The sequence below is a fragment of the Lissotriton vulgaris genome, chromosome 9 (genome assembly GCF_964263255.1).
Source record: "Lissotriton vulgaris chromosome 9, aLisVul1.2, whole genome shotgun sequence".
In the NCBI taxonomy this organism is placed as follows: domain Eukaryota; kingdom Metazoa; phylum Chordata; class Amphibia; order Caudata; family Salamandridae; genus Lissotriton; species Lissotriton vulgaris.
This window is the reverse complement of record NC_141697.1, coordinates 538397920-538417846: the sequence shown is the minus strand read 5'-3', so window position 1 is coordinate 538417846 and position 19927 is coordinate 538397920. Positions and strand designations below refer to the sequence as shown.

The 19927-nt window shown below is 46.9% G+C and overlaps 1 protein-coding gene across 1 annotated transcript in view; it reads left to right on the top strand.

Moving 5' to 3' along the window:
* Positions 1-19927, top strand: part of LOC147690382 (uncharacterized) — a 2590730-nt gene that overhangs the window by 562930 nt on the left and 2007873 nt on the right. The window contains exon 9 of the mRNA XM_086936677.1: positions 17651-17746. Coding sequence (XP_086792803.1) covers positions 17651-17746 — 96 coding nt within the window. The remainder of the gene's footprint in view (positions 1-17650; positions 17747-19927) is intronic.

The window sequence follows — 19927 nt, the reverse complement described above, 5'->3', positions numbered from 1 at the left end:
GCTGGCAGTATTCCAAAACATGACCATATATGTCCTTAAATGTGTCTTAAACTTGTGCCGCCTATCTTTTATTACCCCAAAACTGTATATAAACGGGGTCACACCGGTGTTCGGTGTGATACCTCTAGCATTACCGAAGGGTGCTGTTTGAGTGTACCACCACCCCATGGGGTCTTAATAAACTTGTTCTTTGCTTTTTACAGCTTCCGTGCCAACAGTTCTTGAATGTAACAGGGTTATCTTTGGAGTGTGTAGGCCTTGGGAACCCCGAATTACTTCAATTGGCGACCACGAAGGGACTCATCGGCGACTCGGATGCCCGAAGGAGAGGTCGTAACGAAGGCTTGGAAACCCGCCATGGGCGCGCGCTGCCACGAGTGACCCGAGTCTTGGCTGCCACGGTGTTTTTCCTTTCCTTCCGATCTGACCTTCCAGGTGGCGCCGGTCTCCGACTGAGTTCCGAAGTGTCTGCATCGCTGAGAAAGTGCCGTTTGGCTGATTTGGCTTACAAGACCTTGGCAGTTGGAATCTGGACATTTGGGAATTTGGGTAAGCTTTGTGTTCGGTAAGGTAGTCTTCGGACACTTACTGAAAATCTGTGCTTTGCGATCGGTGAGGTAGTCTTCGGACGCTCGCCGAGTCCTATGAACTTTGATTTGAGTTAGCTAACATTGTGAATTTGTGATCTTTGAACTTATATGTGTAGTGCACTTCACATAGGCAGGCATGTAGAGATGTTTCTCTAACTTTGTTTTTCCTTTGAGCGGCACAATCGTGTGGAGAACTGTAAGTGCCATTTTGTCCGGTGTCACGCTTTCGTGATACTTTTCGAACATGCCTGTTTTCAGCACACTCAGAGGAATGTGTTGTCTTGGTGAAGGTACCTCAATTCGGTTAGCGGAATCACAGCCGGCTCCCCCAGAGGGAACTCCAAATAGGGACATGTATATAAAATTTGGCCTTCCCCCTATTATGTACAGTAAATTATGGCATAAATACACCAAGGCCGATCCTGAATTGCAATGGCCTCTACACGGGTCGTATGATTTGAGTAAAATACAATTTGTAGAGCAATGTATGTTTCAACGCAGGTCTAGACAAAACATGTTTGATTGTGTGCGAATGTGGGAGAAAGCGGCGCGTGAGCGAATGAAGCGTGAGGTTGCCTTGGCGGACAAAGAGCAGCGCAAGGCTGCTCGGGATAAGGCTTTACAGCTTGAGGAAAAGGAGGCTCAGGAGAAGAAAGAAAGGGAGGAACGGGAACGTAACTTGCAAACGACTGGTCAATTTCCTATTCGTCGACCACTCTATCCTGTCCTTAATAATGAAGTTGATGATTTTTCTTTGTTAGATCGGTCACCGCCTCCGTACGTTCCGCCGACGGCTCCGGCTGCAGATCCCGAGGGTGATGGACAGGATTCGTTGAGCAAGAAGGGGGTATCGGCTCTCAGGTTTACTGCGGAGAGGTCCGCTCATTTACGTAGTTGGGCTCGTAAAGTGAATAAGCATTGTGTTACTCAGGAGCAGTTGTTAACAGAAAAGAAAGGGTGGTCGGATCTTGAATTAATGTATTTTCTGTCCAGTCTGGCGGATGAAGTTGTAAATGCATATCGTGATCTTTCTGATACGTTAGAGCCTAAAGTGTTGTCGGTGCATCGTGAGAATTTAGCTAAAGGTGATTTTGATCTTTCAGATGTTGATGACCTGTTCAAGCAATTGATCAAGCTGCGGGATGAGACAACCCAATTGCGGGAGGAACGGAAACGGAGGCAAAAGGAGTCCGAATCGGAGAATAATGGGCGGGCTAAGGAGTGTTCTCTCCGTGGTTCAGATAAGAGTTCTGCGTTGCATGTTATGCCTATGCGTGAAGCCGCACCTTTGTATGTTCCGCCAAAAGGGGAAGGTACGGATGATGATAAATTGTCGAAGGATGCGAAAGGGTATTTTGTGTATAATTGGGTATATACGCCATGGAATAGAGCAGATGTCATGGCATTGAAAAATTCGTTACCTGATCTTCGGAAGAATCCGGCGGCATTTTATGAGGGAGTAGAGGGGGCTATATCGTCTTGCGTGATGACTCTGGTGGATATAGACTTGTTTTTTGGGCTAATATTACCACCCGATATGTGGAGGCAGATTCGTAAAAATAATGATGAAACGGTACTGGGGGGGACGTGGAAGGAAATAAATGCCGCAGATTTAGACAGAGAACCAGCCTGTAAGCCTTGCCAGTTGATTCTAGATCTGCCGGCAGCTATCTTGAATAAATTAAAAACGCTTGTTCCCTCCAAAAAGATTGATTGGACTATGCTAACATCGTGCAAGCAGAAACCCGATGAAACGGTTTCAGATTTCTTTACACGCTTCGAGGAAGCTTTTCATGATTACAGTGGTCAATCTTTAACAGATGATACGGGTCGGCATTTGTTTGTAGATAAGTATGTAGCTAATCTCCTTCCAGAGATTGCAAAGCGATTGAAGTCGAGTGAAAGTTCCTGGGCCACGGTGACCCCTGCGTCTTTGTTAACTATGGCTCAGTATTATGAGCGGCAGGAAGTGGAGGCTAAAGAAAGTGTAGAGAAAAAGGCGAAGGAATTGAAAACGAAGGTGATGTTGGCGCAAGTTCGGGGAACACAGGGTAGAGGGAATGATAGAGGTAGACGAGGTGGAGGAAACGCATCGTATGGTCGTACGGATATTGCGGAGGATCAGTGTGCTTATTGTAAGGAGTTTGGGCATTGGGCCGAAGATTGTCCGGTACTTCGTGAACAGCGTAGTCAGCGTGGTCGAGGAAGCGGAAGGTCGAGAGGAGGTTATACTGGAGCGAGGGGTAGCGGAGGTGATGGTAGACAGGTTGAGGAGAGGGGCCGTGGCCAGGACGAACGAAATACGTTTGATAGACGGAATCAATATCAGATCTTGGAAGGAGCGAATGTGGAACACCAGGATTATGTGCATGCATAGGATTGCGTAGGATGGGGTAAGGAATCAGTTGAAGTGCCGGTAGATCAGCAAGGTCCATATGTAACAGCGGGTATTTTGGGTTCTACTGATCAATTTCTAGTCGACACAGGAGCTACTCGTAGCGCTCTGTCGAAAAACTTGGTTCCGAGGGCTCCCCTGTCTGGCGAAATGATTACGTGTGTAGGGTTTGATGGCACACCCTCCCCCAGCCCATTGTCCAAGCCCCTTGCACTATGCATTGACAAATACTTTAGCTTTGGTCAATTTTTGTTATCACCCCATACCCCAGACAATATTCTGGGGATTGATTTGCTTAAATATTTTCGAGCAACAATACGCTGCGCTCCAGAGGGAGTGCGGGTTATTCTGAACGACAATTACCCTGACCCTGATGATTGCCCTGACCCTGACAGATTTTATGCCATTTTAGACATCCCTGCTCTGGCTTCCCTGCCGCACACGTTGTGGGCGACCTCAGATACGGATGTGGGAGAGATGTGCATTCCACCAATACACATTACTGTTAAGGAGGGGGCTCCTCTACCACGAGTGCCACAGTATAAGATTTCGAGAGAAGGTGAAATTGCACTGACTCATATTGTTCAGGATTTGATTTCTGCGGGGGTGGTGGAGGAGGTCCCTTATAACGTTTGTAACAGCCCTATTCTACCGATTCTTAAGAGAGACACTGATGGCAAGATCTATCGATTTATTATCGATTTGCGAGAGATTAGAAAAATTGTCATTCCCCAATATCCGGTGGTGTCTGATATTACGACCTTGCTCACCTTAGTTCCACCGACAGCCACCACCTTTAGCGTTATTGATTTAAAGAATGCGTTCTTTTCCATCCCTGTTCATCCTGATAGCAGATATCTGTTTGGTTTTACGCTCAATAATAAATCGTATAGATTTTGCCGTGTTCCCCAAGGATATACTGAAAGTCCTAGCATCTATAGCCAGGCTTTGAAAAGGCAGCTAGATTCGTTTAAATTGCAGTCCGGCGTAGCGCTCATCCAGTATGTGGATGACCTTCTGCTTGCCGCTGACTCCTATGCACAATGTGAACAGAGTACACTTGCGTTGCTTTCCTTTTTGTTGCAAAACAATCACAAGGTTTCGAAGAAGAAGCTCCAATACTGTAGACCCCAGGTGACGTACCTTGGTCATCTGTTGTCTAAGGAGGGGCGTGCATTAACATCTGATCGAATTCAAGCAATTTTAGACACACCAGTCCCCCGCACCCAGAGAGATGTACGGGCCTTTATAGGGTTGACATCTTTTTGTAGGCAATGGATCATGGGTTTTTCGCATATCATAAAACCATTGCTAGCATTACTGTCCAAAGCCACACCAATGCCTCTTGAGTGGACAGAAGAATGTCAGAAAGCTTTTGAGCAGTTGAGGCAGGCCCTTTGCTCCGCACCCGTGTTAGGTACACCAGACTATACGAAACATTTCACATTGTACGTGCACGAGAATGATGGGTGCGCGTTGTCAGTGTTAGTGCAATTACATGGGGATAAGCAGAGACCATGTGCATACTTCTCTGCAATTTTGGATCCTGTAGCGCGAGGGTTGCCAGGGTGTTTTCGAGCGGTAGCAGCAACTGCAGTAGCCATACGACAGAGTGAGGGAATAGTGTTATCACACAAATTGTTGGTATTAGTTCCTCACGCAGTAGACGCCTTGTTAAACCAAACTAAGACCCAATATCTCACGAGTGCACGGCTAACAGGATACGAGCTGACACTCTTGGCACCACATATTACATTGAAAAGATGCGCTACTTTGAACCCTGCCACTTTATTGCCCTATCCGGCCGAGGAGGGTCAGGAAGAAAAACATCATGACTGTGTTTTCCTGACCGAGGAACAGACAAAGGGTCGTGTTGACTTACAGGATGTGCCACTTCCAGATGTGGATGGGGAACTGTGGGTTGATGGATCGTGCCTAAGGCTGCCAGATGGCACGACTTCCGCAGCATATGCGATCACGACACTTAAGACAGTGGTAGAAACAGCTAGGATACCACAAAAATCAGCTCAGGCAGCAGAGCTGATAGCCTTAACAAGAGCCTGTGAATTGAGTGCCGGATTATGTGTGAACATATACACGGACAGCCGGTATGCCTTTGGAGTGGCCCATGACTTCGGGCTTCTTTGGAGAGAACGCGGGTTTCTGACATCACACGGAGAGCACATTATGCACGGAGAGCTAGTGCGTGATCTCCTAAATGCGTTGCTTGGCCCTAAGAAAGTAGCGATAGTAAAGTGCAGTGCCCATAAAAAGATTACCGATAGAGTGGGTCAAGGAAATGCCTTTGCAGACAGTATAGCAAGGCAAACGGCTATGTCCCGAACTAGCTCCCCCATGTACGTGGTACAATCACAGGCTGAGCGATGGAGTGATGCTAGAGCAGAGATACGGGATATCCAAAAATCAGCCACAGAATCTGAAGTTGCGGCTTGGGCAGCAGATGGGGTACTAGATGACGAGGGTTGTTGGAGAAGCAAAGACATGGAGAAGTGGAAATTGCCTGCGGCTTACTTACAGGCGATGGTCCAGATGACACATGGACTGGCTCATGTCGGAGCTCTTGCAATAACTCGGCTTTTAACACGAGTTTGGGAACATCCCGAGATTGCTAATACTGCAACGAGAGTAGTGCAGACCTGCCTGGTGTGTTTGCAACACAATCCTGGAAAGGGGACCCATACTCCGAAAGGAGGTTTCGTTCCACCTTCAGCACCATTTGAAGTGCTTCAAATGGACTACATCCAGCTTGAGCGATGCAACCACCTGAAGTACGTCTTAGTGGTGGTGTGTGCTTTTAGCAAATGGGTCGAGGCCTACCCCACGAAAGACAATACAGCTTTGACAACAGCTAAGGTGTTGCTTAAGGAATTCTTTCCTCGCTTTGGAGTTTATAAATTTTTGTGGAGCGATAATGGGCCCCATTTTGTTGGAAAGATTGTGGAATATGTACTGAAGGGGTTAGGAATTCAGCAGAAGTTCCACGCTGTATTCCACCCTCAGTCAGCAGGTTTGGTCGAGCGGTACAATGCCACGTTGAAGCTTAAGCTGGCCAAAATTGTGGCGTCTACATCATTGAAGTGGCCAGATGCGTTGCCGCTGGCACTACTATCTCTTAGATCAGTACCCCACTCACGAACCGGCCTTACGCCCTCTGAGGTGGTGTTTGGCCGCCCTATGAACATTTGGGGAGTGCCCAAGCCGCGATTAATACATGATGTGCCTTGTGTTATGATGAATGATTATTTGGCACGATTAACAAATGATTTGCTCTCTATTCATCAACAGGTTCGAGAAGCGCTCCCTGACAACTCTACTGGAGAAGGCCATGATCTTCGTCCTGGTGATCATGTGATGGTCCGCTCGTTTGAGAGAGCAAGCAGTTTGGAGCCCAGGTGGAAGGGTCCTGAGCAGGTCCTCCTGGCGACCCGCACCGCAGTACGAGTAACAAACAGGAAGCGGTGGGTGCATTCGACACATTGTCGCCGTGTCTCTCCGGATCTGGTGACTCCTGCTGTGTTGACTGATTACAAGGAGATTTTGGAGAAAGAAAAGAGCCCAGCTGTGACGTCGGCCGAAGTGGAGGGAGCCTTCCCGGACCAAACTGCGATTGGGAGAGAGCGCTACAACCTACGCCCACGATAAGAAGATTTTTGTGTCCTTTTTAAATGACTGGTTGGTTACCGCTCCAGGTTTGTGAAACGGAAACCGGGAATTCCAAGGGGGGGGGATCAGTTCTGCCAGAGTAGCGACACCCGTCTTGGCCCGGAGAAGAAAACAACGGCTACCTCGGAGTTCAGCACCGCATTTTTCTTTTTTTTTAGGTATACACGTACGTGTATCTGAGACAATTTGTGAACAATTTACGTCACTTATGACTTTGCACTAACTTTCTTGAACTATGGCATCAACGGCATTTCGTGCTAAGAAAATATTGGGTGCCTTTCTCTTTGCCTTGACTATTGTGGTGATAGCTGTTATAGCCTGGGTAGTCGAACTTGTGGTGCCTGTACGTGAACATTTGCTGCCGACTACCCCGGCACCGTCTGAACATTTTCATTTTACATTGCCATTTCATGAAGAGCGTCATCGCCAAACGTATTTGAATAACAGCTTCATTCAGATTCTTCACCACACGCATAATATGAACAATACCTCTAATTGTTGGGTGTGTGGAATGTTGCCTGGGCACCAGAAAAGAGGGGGCACCCCACTTATTCCACTCCCGTTTTCACACAATGGGTCATGCAACGCCTGGTACACCCTCCTTTTTACTTTAAGATGGCCAACAAAAGGGGGGGTGCTTTTCCGTTTGAACAAAGTATGTTTCCATGACAAAGATGGGTTTCCCCGGGCTGAGGGCACACGTTTTGAATGGGAAGAGTACAGGCCTGACAATGTATCTGCCCCACGTGTATATAGCAATCAGCGAAATGTGAATGTATCTAGTGCTCATGTCATAAATGTTATTTCTACCAAAGCCGATTTATGTATTAGAAACAAGGGCACGATTGCAGTGGGGAAGAGTGAATGTAACATTACTCTCACGTTTGATAGCCCGAATGGCATTTCATTTGTTGCATCTCGAAACACATACTTTATCTGTGGAACGAAGGGGTACCATCAGCTTCCAGTGGGGTGGTTGGGCACGTGCTACGTATCGTTTGTGCTGCCTCCTGTATTCATCGCCCCTCCGATGTACCACAACGATTACACATTGTATCACGATTTTGTTTTGAACAGGGTTAAACGAACTGTTGCCCTAGAGGACATTGATCAAACGGACACTGCATTACAACAGTATGTGGACTTTAATCTGGGACTATTCTCCTTTGTGGGGGCTGCATTGAATAGCCGGAAAATCAGACGACTGACACGCGTTGTCGAGGCTGTTGCGAATGACACTGCCGTTGCCCTGGGGAATATTACCGAGGAACTACAGATTTCCAGAATTGTCACCCTCCAAAATAGGATGGTGTTGGACGTTGTTTTGGCTGATCGTGGGGGGGCATGTAGGATTATCGGAAGCAGCTGTTGCGTATATGTCCCGGACAATTCTCCATCTGTGTATGATGCTATTTCCAAGCTTCATAAAATAGCTGCTGAAATACACCCGGACAATGGAACTTGGACACTTTCAGGATGGTTCTGGTCTACGATTGCAACTTGGGGCTGGAAACTGTTGACAATTCTCTGTATACTTGTGGGAGCAATGTTTTTCATATGTTTATGTATTCAATGTGGTCCAGCTTTATGTTCAATGTGTTTATCAGCTTGTATACCACCATCAAGACGAGCTCTTGCCCATGATAAAATGATGCTTCACAAGGAGGTAACACAAATAATGTTAATAGACATCGAGGATGAACATTCTGACTATGTTCACTATGAGGTAGATTCAGCTAACCGCTAAAAGGGTCGTCTGTTGTAATTGGCCCGGCCGCGTTAGCGATTAGCTGAACCTACACGTTGTCCTCCTTAACTTGACTGTATATGAAAACGCCATTTTGAATGTTCCAGCGGCCATCTTAGATCATGAGCGGCCTCGTGGCCGACGTGCCCTTTAGTCTGTTGTCCGTTCCGCTGACCACTCCTTTTCTGCCCAGCAACAGGCTATTTTTAGTACTGGTCAAACCGCACATGCGCAGTTCCCACTAACCCGTAGCCCTCCTGGAATGTGCACCAAACTGACCAGCGGAGTTGTGCCCCCTCCAATGAGCTGGCAGTATTCCAAAACATGACCATATATGTCCTTAAATGTGTCTTAAACTTGTGCCGCCTATCTTTTATTACCCCAAAACTGTATATAAACGGGGTCACACCGGTGTTCGGTGTGATACCTCTAGCATTACCGAAGGGTGCTGTTTGAGTGTACCACCACCCCATGGGGTCTTAATAAACTTGTTCTTTGCTTTTTACAGCTTCCGTGCCAACAGTTCTTGAATGTAACAGGGTTATCTTTGGAGTGTGTAGGCCTTGGGAACCCCAAATTACTTCAACCTATCTCACCTGCCAGAGGAGGTTAAGGAGGAAGCTCAATCGCTCCTCTTGGAAGGCCAGACATCTGCCTCTGAGCTCATTGACTGCGCAATGGATGTCGCCATGACCGGTTTCAGGCAACTGGCAGGTGCTGCTGTGCTCAGAAGACAAGGCTGGCTCAAAGCCACCTCTTTCCGCCAAGAGGTGCAGACGAAGATTATTGATATGCCCTATGGCGGCCACCATCTCTTCGGGAAAAAGATTGATGAGCCTTAAATACTATCAAAAAAGACACGGACACCGCCAAAGCCCTTGGAACACTGCAATTTCGGAACCAGTCCTTTCGTGGAAGCAAAAATAGAGGACAATCTTCTTATAGAGGCACTTACCAGAACAGGTCCTCCTATTCATACAGCCAAAACAGAACGCAATACCAACCGCGACAACAGCAGCAAGGGCGGCAGACTTCCTACGGCAAGTCTTATTACAGAGGGAAGAACCAGAAAAGACCTGCTGGCAACCGCCAATGACTTGTGTCAATGGCCAGTCCATCCACCATCGAACTTCTTCAAAATTGGAGGAAAACTCACACACTTCCTCGAAAATTGGAGATTGATAACAACAGATCGGTGGGTGCTCCAGCTCATTCAATTCGGACATTCCCTGGAATTTGTCACAAACCCCCAGACAACTCCACCTCGCAAACGGTCCCACAGGCAGCTACGATTGCTTCTGCAGGAAATCTCTTCCATGCTACAGAAGGGAGCGATAGAGAGAGTTCCACCAACCCACAAAGGAAAAGGTTTTTACTCCCACTTCTTCCTGATCCACAAGAAAGGGAAAAAGTGGAGACCAATCCTGGACCTTAGGGCACTCAATGTATTCCTAAGGAAACAATTGTTCCGTATGGTGACGCTCCAGGAGATCCTGGGACTTTTGGAGGAAGGGGACTATATGACGTCCTTAGACCTGCAGGACACTTACTACCACGTTCCCATCCTCAAAGGGCACATGAAATACCTCAGATTTGCTGTAGCGGGGCAGCGTTACCAATTTTGTGTCCTCCCGTTTGGCCTAAAATCTGCCCCACGGATATTTACCAAATGCCTCTCACCCGTGGCGGCTTTCCTTCGTCAACAAGGACACCAGGTCTTCCCATACCTGGACGACTGGCTGGTGAAGGCACCATCCGCGACAGGCGCAGCCAAATCCTCCAGTGCCTGTCTGGATATTTTCCAGCGTTTAGGTTTGACCCTCAACCGCGAGAAGTCTGCACTGGAGCCAAACAAGGTCATTACATTTTTTGGGGCGACACTGGACACGGAACGTGTCAAGGCTTTTCCTTCTCAGGAAAGGAAGGTCAAACTCATCTCCCTGGCCACGTCAGTGGCATCAAGGAAGACTTTACTGGTCCGAACCTTCAAGTCCCTCCTCTGCATGATGTCCTCATGTATCATGCTCATACCCCACTGCCGCCTCAAGATGCGCCCACTCCAGGAGGAGTTGACGAACCAATGGACACAAAGTACAGGATAATTTGAGGACCGCATTCAAGTCACTCGAAACATGGTCAACCACTTACAGTGGTGGAGATCGTTCAAACACCTGTCACAGGGACTGCCGTTCCTGTTTCCCGCAAAGCCACATGTGATAACAACGGACGCATCCCTAGTACTCCAGATCAATGGCAAGTGTATAGAACAGGAAACCCAGCTCCACATCAACCTATTGAAGTTAAGAGCGGTCTTCCTAGCTCTACAAGCCTTCCTGACACGCATTCAAAACTCCCCAGTGCTCGTCAGAACAGACAACACCATGACAATGCACTACCTAAACAAGCAGGAGGGGACACGATCGCTCTCACTATCTCGAGAATCGCAAAGGGTCTGGAACTGGCTTGTGGAACACGGGATAACGCTGAAAGCAGAGTACGTCCCGGGCAAGGACTACGTCTTGGCGGATGCTCTGAGCAGACAGGGATCTCCATCCCGCGAATGGGAACTAGACATGGAAGTGCTGGAACCCCTCTTTGCGGAATGGGGAACTCCGCGAATAGACCTCTTTGCCACGAGAAACAACGCAAAATGCCCAAGCTTCGCAAGCAGGCATCACCAACCAGGAACCCTCGGAAATGCTTTCTCCATCGCATGGTGCAACATCTTTGCGTACGCCTTTCCGCCATTTTCACTGATACCCAGGGTTCTCAGGAAGATGAAGTCGGAGCCCTGCACTCTGATTCTGATCGCCCCATTCTGGCCGAGGCAGCACTGGTTCACGGACCTTCAACGCCTCTCTGCCAAGCCACCTATTCGCCTGCGTCAACATCCAGCTCTACTCACAATGTCCCGAGGACAGGTACACCACCCGAATCTGAGCTCTCTAAAATTGTCAGCTTGGCTCCAGAGTACCGGGAATTCAGCCACATAAACATCCCGCAGGAGTGCAGAGACATCCTTGCAAAGGCTAGAGCGGACAGCACTAATAAAACTTACTCATTAAAATGGAAACGGTTTTGCTCCTGGTGTGTGACCGAAGGCCTGCACCCTTTCCACATCACTCCACAACAGCTGCTACCATACTTACTACATCTGGCACAATCGGGCCTTGCACACGCATCCATTAAAGTGCATCTGGCGGCGATCTCAAGATTCACCAGGACTCCTAAGGGTCCATCCCTGTGGGCAGACAGACTTATAAAGCAATTCCTTAAAGGTCTATACAGGTCCTTCCCACGACAAAGGGTGATCCCCCCGTCGTGGCACCTCAATGTGGTCCTTCACCAGTTAATGAAGCACCCCTTTGAACCCATCCATAGGGCAGACATCAAAATTATCTCATGGAAAACGGCCCTACACCTGGCTTTGACTTCTGCTAGAAGGGTCAGCCAGGTGCAGGCTCTCTCAATTCAAGATCCATTCATTCAGTTCAGAGAGGACAGAGTGATCTTATGAACTAATCCTCGGTTTATTCCGAAAGTCCCTTTGGACTTTCATCTCAACGAACCGGTGGTCCTCAGATCATTCTTTCCAAATCCTACCACTGTGGCAGCGAGAACTCTACATTCGTTGGATCTGAAGAGATGTCTTAAATTCTGCATTGACAAGACAAAACACTTCCGAAAATCATCTCAACTCTTTGTGGCCTTTAGTAGACCCCGGAAAGGCATGCCCCTGTCAATACAAAGCATTTCAAGGTGGATTTCCTCGGCGATCACCTTTTGCCATGACAAGGCCGGACGACCTTTGAACTCAAGAGTCAAAGGTCATTCGACAAGAGCCATGTCGACGTCTGCAGCACTGTTTGCCTGAGTGCCGGTATTGGACATCTGCAGAGCGGCGACCTGGAAGTCACTGCATACCTTCACCAGGCACTACTGCCTGGATACTGAGCTGATGAAGGATGCAGCAGTGGGCCAAGCAGTGCTTCACCATCTATTCCAGTGAGGTGAGCCTTCCGAAATCCCTCCATCCTTTACTGATATGCACATTCTTTTACTAATATTTACATGACAATGCATTTTGGTGGTTTGCAGTCGCGTGATATGTATTATCTACAGACTCCTATATGATGTTCCATCAAAAATGTGCATAATATACTGCTTGCTACTCTGATTCAGGCATGTGAATCTATGAAAGACACCCAAATACTGGATAAGAAATGCGTTACTTACCTGTAACTGCAGTTATCCAGTATTGATGTCTTTCATAGATTCACATGCACCCTCACGCCTCCCCTGGAAGGACTCACCTATCTCTCTAACAAGTTTACGCCTACCTAGCTTGGTGCGTACGAAAATCTGAGAGACCTAGGCTTCTGACAGGAAGGTTCTAGAAGGAGGTGGTAGCTGATTGGTTGGTTTCTTTACTTTGGTCCTTTTTACAAAAGGACATAGATAGGCCACTAAGGAGGGACCCTTGGGCCTACTCTAGTTTGGACCTTTTTACAAAAGGACGTGGAGAGGCCACTAAGGTGGGATCCTTAGGCCTATTTTTCTCTATGTATGTCTATAGGACATGACTTTTTTATATACCGGAGGCTCCCGTCTCGACGACGGGGAATGATTCAGGCATGTGAATCTATGAAAGACACCAATACTGGATAACTGCAGTTACAGGTAAGTAACTCATTTCTTCCCGTCAGTCCCACCTCATGTAGGTTCCTCCTTTTAAAAGGAGACGTGGTGGTACCTCTCTTTTGTATGCGTTGCGAAAATGTGGAACCTATTCCCCTATCAACTCAGAAGCACAGAAACTGAATCCATCTTCCGCAAATGTTTAAAAACATACCCGTTTAACTTATAATATCTTACTTTACTCTATCTTCTTATTATCTTGTCTTTGGTAGCGCTTGGAAACTCATTTATGAGTATTTGTTCAAGCTATACAAATACCTCTCATTCATTCATTCATTCTTTCAAGCCGTAGGTGATTACTAGCGAGCTATACTTGATCACCAACTTTGTAAGCTGGTTGTGGTGTGCAATGTTTGTTTGCGTTTCTTATCATACTTCTCTTTGTTTGTTCGAGTTGTATTTATACAGCTTGTTGAATCTCAGAAAAGTGCTTCAGGAATTTCTGTAGTAAGGGATCCGAGATTACTACTGGGCACATAATTTTCTGTTTATATATGTGGGTTGATGCCTGTCGTGCAGTAAAAAGGAATTACCTATCTAGCGGAGTGTTCTGTTTTATTGGATGAAAACTCCACAGGAAGTCAAACATATTCCCATTCCGAAGATTGACACGTTAATTGACATGAAAGGATCTGTTCTTGTGCTTGATTTACTCATTCTGCCTGATCATCTGTTTGTGGGTGGTAAGTGGACGAGAGACGAGCATCGATATCTAAGGATTTGCATAGGTTTTGCCAAAACCTTGATACAAATTGAGGGCTCTATTAGAAATAAAGATTGATGGGAGACCGTGTAATCATAAATTGTAGTGGGTGAATAAGTCTACAGGTGCTTTGGCGGTATGGATCGCCTCTTAAGGATTAAATGTGCCATTGTAGAGAACAGACCCACTACTACTCATATAGTAATAAAACCATTGGAATTTGGCAAATTGATTACAAAGTCCATACTGATGGCATGCCAGGGGTATGGAGGCACTGGCCAGGGGTGGTGCAATAAACCCAATGATGGAGTATGGACCGACTTATTCTGGGCATATGGGACAGGCTTGCACTTAAGTGTGCACATACATGGATAGGTTAGGTCACCAAACCCATCTTTTACAGTTAGCAATAGTTTTTCGAATGCCAGAAAGTCCAGCAAGTGGTTTATCATGGCACCAATTTCACGCCGAATGTCTGAGCATTTCAGTGGTTACATACACGTTGTTACCATGGTAGGGGTGTCCATCTTTTACAAGATTATCATACTCTGTGATCCATTCATCTATATTTAACTGCTGCATCCTTTGTTTTATCTTATCCAAAAACTGTTTTTTAGTACAAGTACCTATCACCTGCTCAGAACGTAATAGTTTTTGGGGTGGGTGAAGTGCTAATTTGGGTGAATCATGACCCCATTGTGATAATATATCTGCCTTGGTCTGATGTGTTCCAGTATGGTACCTAAGAACAACATAATTTTCACTAAAAAACAAAAGCTCTCTAACCTGTCTGTGTGTCAAGTGCTTGAGGGATAGAAAATAATTCACATTTTTATGATCTGTTTAACCTGTAATTGTTTGTCCTGCACCCAGTAGATAGTGGCACCACTCCTGAAAACATAATGATCCAGCATTGGGGTATCTTTCATAGATTTACATTGTGGAATCATTCTCCGTTGTCATAGTGGGAGTCCCAAGTAATATAAGCATTCGTAAAACTCTTTCATGGGCTATAACAGTGATAACCATGCATTTAATAGCCTATCTACCTCCATTAAAAAAGAAAACTTTAGGTACAACCAATATGTAACCAACACCCTCTTGTGTATTCTGTTGACTTTCGCACCTGATCCAAGAGAACAGTTATTGGTGGCAAAAATTGTCTATTCTAGACTGTTAACTTATTGAGGGCCCTGTAATCTATGCATGCATGTAAATCACCATTCTTCTTTGGGACAAAGAATAGGGCGGGTGAAACAAGGGAAGTGGCATGACGAATGAAGCCTAAAACTAGCAATTCATCCAGGTATTGCTTTAGATAATTAGTCTCAGTTTCCAATTGAGAGTAAATGAGACTACTTGGTAGGTTAGCCCCTGTAATTAAATGGATACAACAGTCAAAGACCCTGTGAGGGCGTAGCTGAATGGCTTTCTTTTCATCAAATACATCCAGAAAACCCAAGTATTCCTGTGGAAGGAAGTTTGAAAGTTCTGGTGCCACTACTACACATGTTTGGGGTAGAATCAGGTCTTGTGCTGTGGTATAGCAACTGTAACTACAGTATGGTGACCCTAAATTCACCCAGCATGAAGACCAATCAATAAGGGGATTATAGAGTTGTAGCTAGGATAACCCTATGATAGCACCGAAAGTGTGCACCTCTATTAGATTGAAAGATGGGGTGTCTTTTTGTCTATTATCACAAATTAAGTTTATGGGAACCGTTTGTTAAGTAATCAATTCTGATGATAATTCAGATCTATCAAATGCCATTACTACTTATGGTTCTTGTTTCTTTACTCAAGGGATATTTAAGGAACTGGCCACACTTAAATCCTAGAAATCGCCTGGGCCTGCTGAATCCAGGAGCATAGGCAACTGTTTTTGTTGTTGTGGGGAAATTATCTTGGTGACTGAAATAGTTAGGTGTTGTGGAATTTTACCTATGTTATGATTCTGAGGTCAGCGTATTAGACCTACTCGACAAGTTCACCTCAGGACTAGTTGAGCTTGCATGTTTTCCTGATTGCCATCTGTGATGACTTTCATCTTTTTCTGAGCCTTTTTTGGTTTGGCGATACAATTGCAGGCAAAGTGTCCTGCTTTACCACAATTTAGGCACAGATATATTTTCTGCATTGTTCCTTTCCATTACTAGATAATGACCCCTTGTTCTTCCAATTAGCATGGGTTCTACTGAATCCCTAACCTTAACATCAGTCTGCTTTCACTCAGATCGATCCAAAAACAGCCTTGGCTCATTTCTAGATCTGTTGCTCTAATGCTCAGCAAGTCGATAATCAAGTCTAACGACTGGATCAATAAATTGCACCCAATCTGTAGGGAGGGTCAACTATGTGAGCCAAAGATTCTTTCAATTAATCTTTCAGACCCTATAAAACAGGGATATGCTTTTTTCTTTGGGCCATTGAGTTTAAGTAAGTAATTTGCGAAAGGTTGTATTATAAGAAAGTTCTTACCCTGTCGTAGGTTTAAAAGCTCATTATCACCTACCTTAATAAAGATATGCTTTGTAAATAAGCGTTGCATAGGTTCTTAAAACCTAGCATATTTGTGCAACAGTGGATCGGTATTCTCAATGAGAGGTATTGCCCAATTTGCACTGTTACCATCTAGGTGGGTGATGATAAATGCAATGCAGTCTGTATCAGACGTGATTGGCCCCAGTTTACGCAATAATTGCAGTTGACATTTTCTACAGAATGCATTAAAGGTAGTGCTATCTGCAAAAAAGCACTCTAGGGGAGCCAGCGAAGTGGGAGTAAATGTATATACAGTGTCATTAGTACAGGCTGTTCTCTCATTCCATGACAGCTCTATTGCCCTTGATTCAATTGTAAACGGCATGGATTGAGTGACAAATTGTTTATCCTTGGAAATGAATCCTGAATCTAACCAGAACAAATAATGTGGGGGATATTGCACCAGTGTATCCCTCAGGGTTTGAATTTCTTGGCGCAAGGCTTGAACTACACTCTACAGCTCTCCAAGGGCCCTAGTTAATATTGCCATATTGGTAATTTCCTCACTGGAAATCTTTGGTAATGTCTGAGCTAGATCCTGAGCATTTATCAAATTCCCTGGGTCCATATCGTCTAGGCAAAAAAGCTTTAAGTGGCTTACTTTTCTGTCTGATAGCTGACTAGGAAAACTTGTCTGCATAGACGATGCTGGACCCATCTGACTCCCAACACAGCACTCAACCAAAGAATGTATTACGTCAAACAGACACTGTCCCAGGAGTGAACGGAGTCTGGATAAAACAACAAAAAAGGAAATGACTGAATCACTGGATGTTGGTCTGACTCACTGTTATACACGGGACACCCAACAATCTCCCTTTTTGGGAATGCGCATTCTATAGTGCTGTAATGAACATCTAGGAAAAAGTAACATAAATCACATTAGTCATTGTACCTATAAACATAATCAATTTCTTGTAAACACTCCAAGTAATGAAACAGACTTACAAAGTAATAAAACAGTAAACACGTATTATGACCTCTTGTGGTAAGGAGACACACAACTCTTATATTGAGTCCTAAGTCATGGTTCTAAGTCTCCTCATTGAGCATTTTACACCATATGCTTCAGAAGAATTTTGCTTTGTCTTTCAGCCTCATCGCTCTATCCTCTTTTTTTGCTCATGGGAATGTCTCTGGTGCTCTCAATAGTGTTATTACTCAGTTCAGGAATAAATGCAAAAGTTCCTGAATATTGCAAGCTTGAAATCAACAGAGTCACTTAGAAAACAAGAACAGTGCACTAATGTTGTTCTTTTTCCCTTTGCTTTTCTTTTCTTTAATTTCAGAGTTCCAACTGATGACACCTGCAGAACGGACCTGGATATGCAACCAATATTCCAGGCAACTTCCAGAGCACAAGGGATTGCCGCCGTTCCTCAACGGTAGGTCTTTCTGTGAGATGCCAGGATCGAGGGAACTCGATTAGCTGCTCGGAGATGTCTGCAAGTGCGCAGATATCGCCGGTCAGGTAGGATGCTGGACGAGGTCAGAGGGAGGGGTTCGGGCTCCAGGGATGCTCTCGCAACCACAATATGTTATTATAACTTAATACAGGTTATGATCAAGCACTGGGTTGTAGTGTACATACCTAGACACGTGTCAATATGGAAGTGCATGGTTCTTATTCACAAAGACGTACACTAGTCACATAACAACCCGTGGATGAAAAATCACTTTCACAAGCATGCACTTCTTTGTCACTGAACAGTGCACAAGATGTGACAAATGTGAAATGTACTATACACATGTTGTTTTATTTTATCAGCCCTGAAGAGTCGTGTTGACTCAACTTTGAAACACGACGAAACACGTGTCGGCTGAATGTGGACCCAATAAAACGTCTTTTGAAAAGGAAAAAGAAAACAAAGATCTGCTGTTGTTTACTACCTTATTGCCATTACTGTTTTTTATGTTACACACCATATTGTGGTTGCGAGAGCATTGCTGTGTTTAGTTTGCGAAAGTCCTGGATTTTCTTGGAACGGTTTAGGGTTTTCCCGTTCGCTCTTCACGCACCACGCTCTAAGATACTGTTTCTTTATTGACTGTAACATCTGAAAGAGACACGTTAGTGATAGATTCCTTACCTTAGAATATCCCCAGGCGTCAGACTGGATCCGGAAACTTTTGCGTAGCAATACCCCTGCGCGCCGGTAGGCGTCGTCTGCGGCTCCGCGTCCGTCGTCGGCGTCGTGAGCGCCGGGATGACGTCGTCGGAGTACTTAGACGGTGCCCATGCGCGCTGACGTCAGTTCTTCTTTTTTCCGCGCCAGCTAGCGCAGATCCGGAAGAAGCTCTACCCCCAGTCACTTTTTGACTAAAAATTTTTGATCCTTTTGATCTTCTCTTTAGTCGACTATCTCGACTATCGGTGCCAGGGATGCCCGGGTTCAAGCCTTGTTCGAAGTGCGGCCGACTCATGTCGGTCACAGACCCCCATCGCCGGTGCCTGAAGTGCTTAGGCCTCGACCACGACGATCGATCCTGCTCCGACTGCCGGGCCCTGACGTCGAAGGCTAGGCGGGAGCGGTCCCGCAAGCGTCTCGAGCTGAGGCAGTCGGCCCCACGCCGCTCCAGGTCCCGGTCGGTCCCACGGGAGGTCGAGGGACAGGTCGCGAGGTCGGAGTCATCGACGTTCCGGAAGTGGACACCGATCGTCTGGTTCCAAGTCCTCAGGTAAGAGGCATGAGAGGTCGGAGCGACACCATCGATCCTCCGACCCACCCCGACGCTCGCACGATGCGGCCGGGGACTCGGGCGACACCGCCCACGCGGCTCCGCGGGAGTCGCAAGCGTCGCCGCCTGCCCCACACCTTCGGGTCCCTGGGCACGGCGCGTCGCAGGAGGAGGTCGAGAGGTACCTCATGGCCATGGGGGCCCTCCCTCCTCAGTCGGTTCCCGTGGCGCCTTCGGGCCGATCGGTTCCGTCTGAAGGTCCTTCCGGGTCGGGCGCTTCGGCCCCGACGACGTCGGGTGCTTCGGCCCCGGCGCCGCTGGCGACTTCGGTCCCGGCGCCGCACGACCTCGCTGGATCCGGCTCCGGATCCGGGACCTCGCCGGTCGACCTTACGACCTCGCCGGCGCCGTCCCTTCAGGTGTCGTCCCCGGCAGCCGATGTGGTTGCTGCCCCCAATGTTTCCTACGGTCCTACTCAGGAGTCGGAAGGGCGCCGCTGGGCGCCGATTCCGTCGGCCTTTGGAGACTTTTATCTCCACGAGGAGGCCCTGGCTGTTAATCCTGGTCTCCAGGAGCCAGGTGACGAGGAGCAGTGGGAGGGGTCCGAGGACCCTCTGGCACGTGATTGCCAGTCGCAGCAGGACTGGACATATGAGCTTGGGGAGGCCAGTGGTATTGACACCTCGCCAGACACTGGATTTACATCGCCCCCGACTGTGGCTTCGGAGGCGGGTTCTGCTTACAGCGTAGTGTTGACGAAGGCAGCTAAGGCCTTAAACCTTCAGCTCCCCGTCGCGGCCGTGTGGACTAATCTCCTCACTGAGGTCCTCAAACAGCAGTCAGGCTCCGCGGAGCCCCTCCTGCCGTTCAATGAGGCCTTGTGTGAC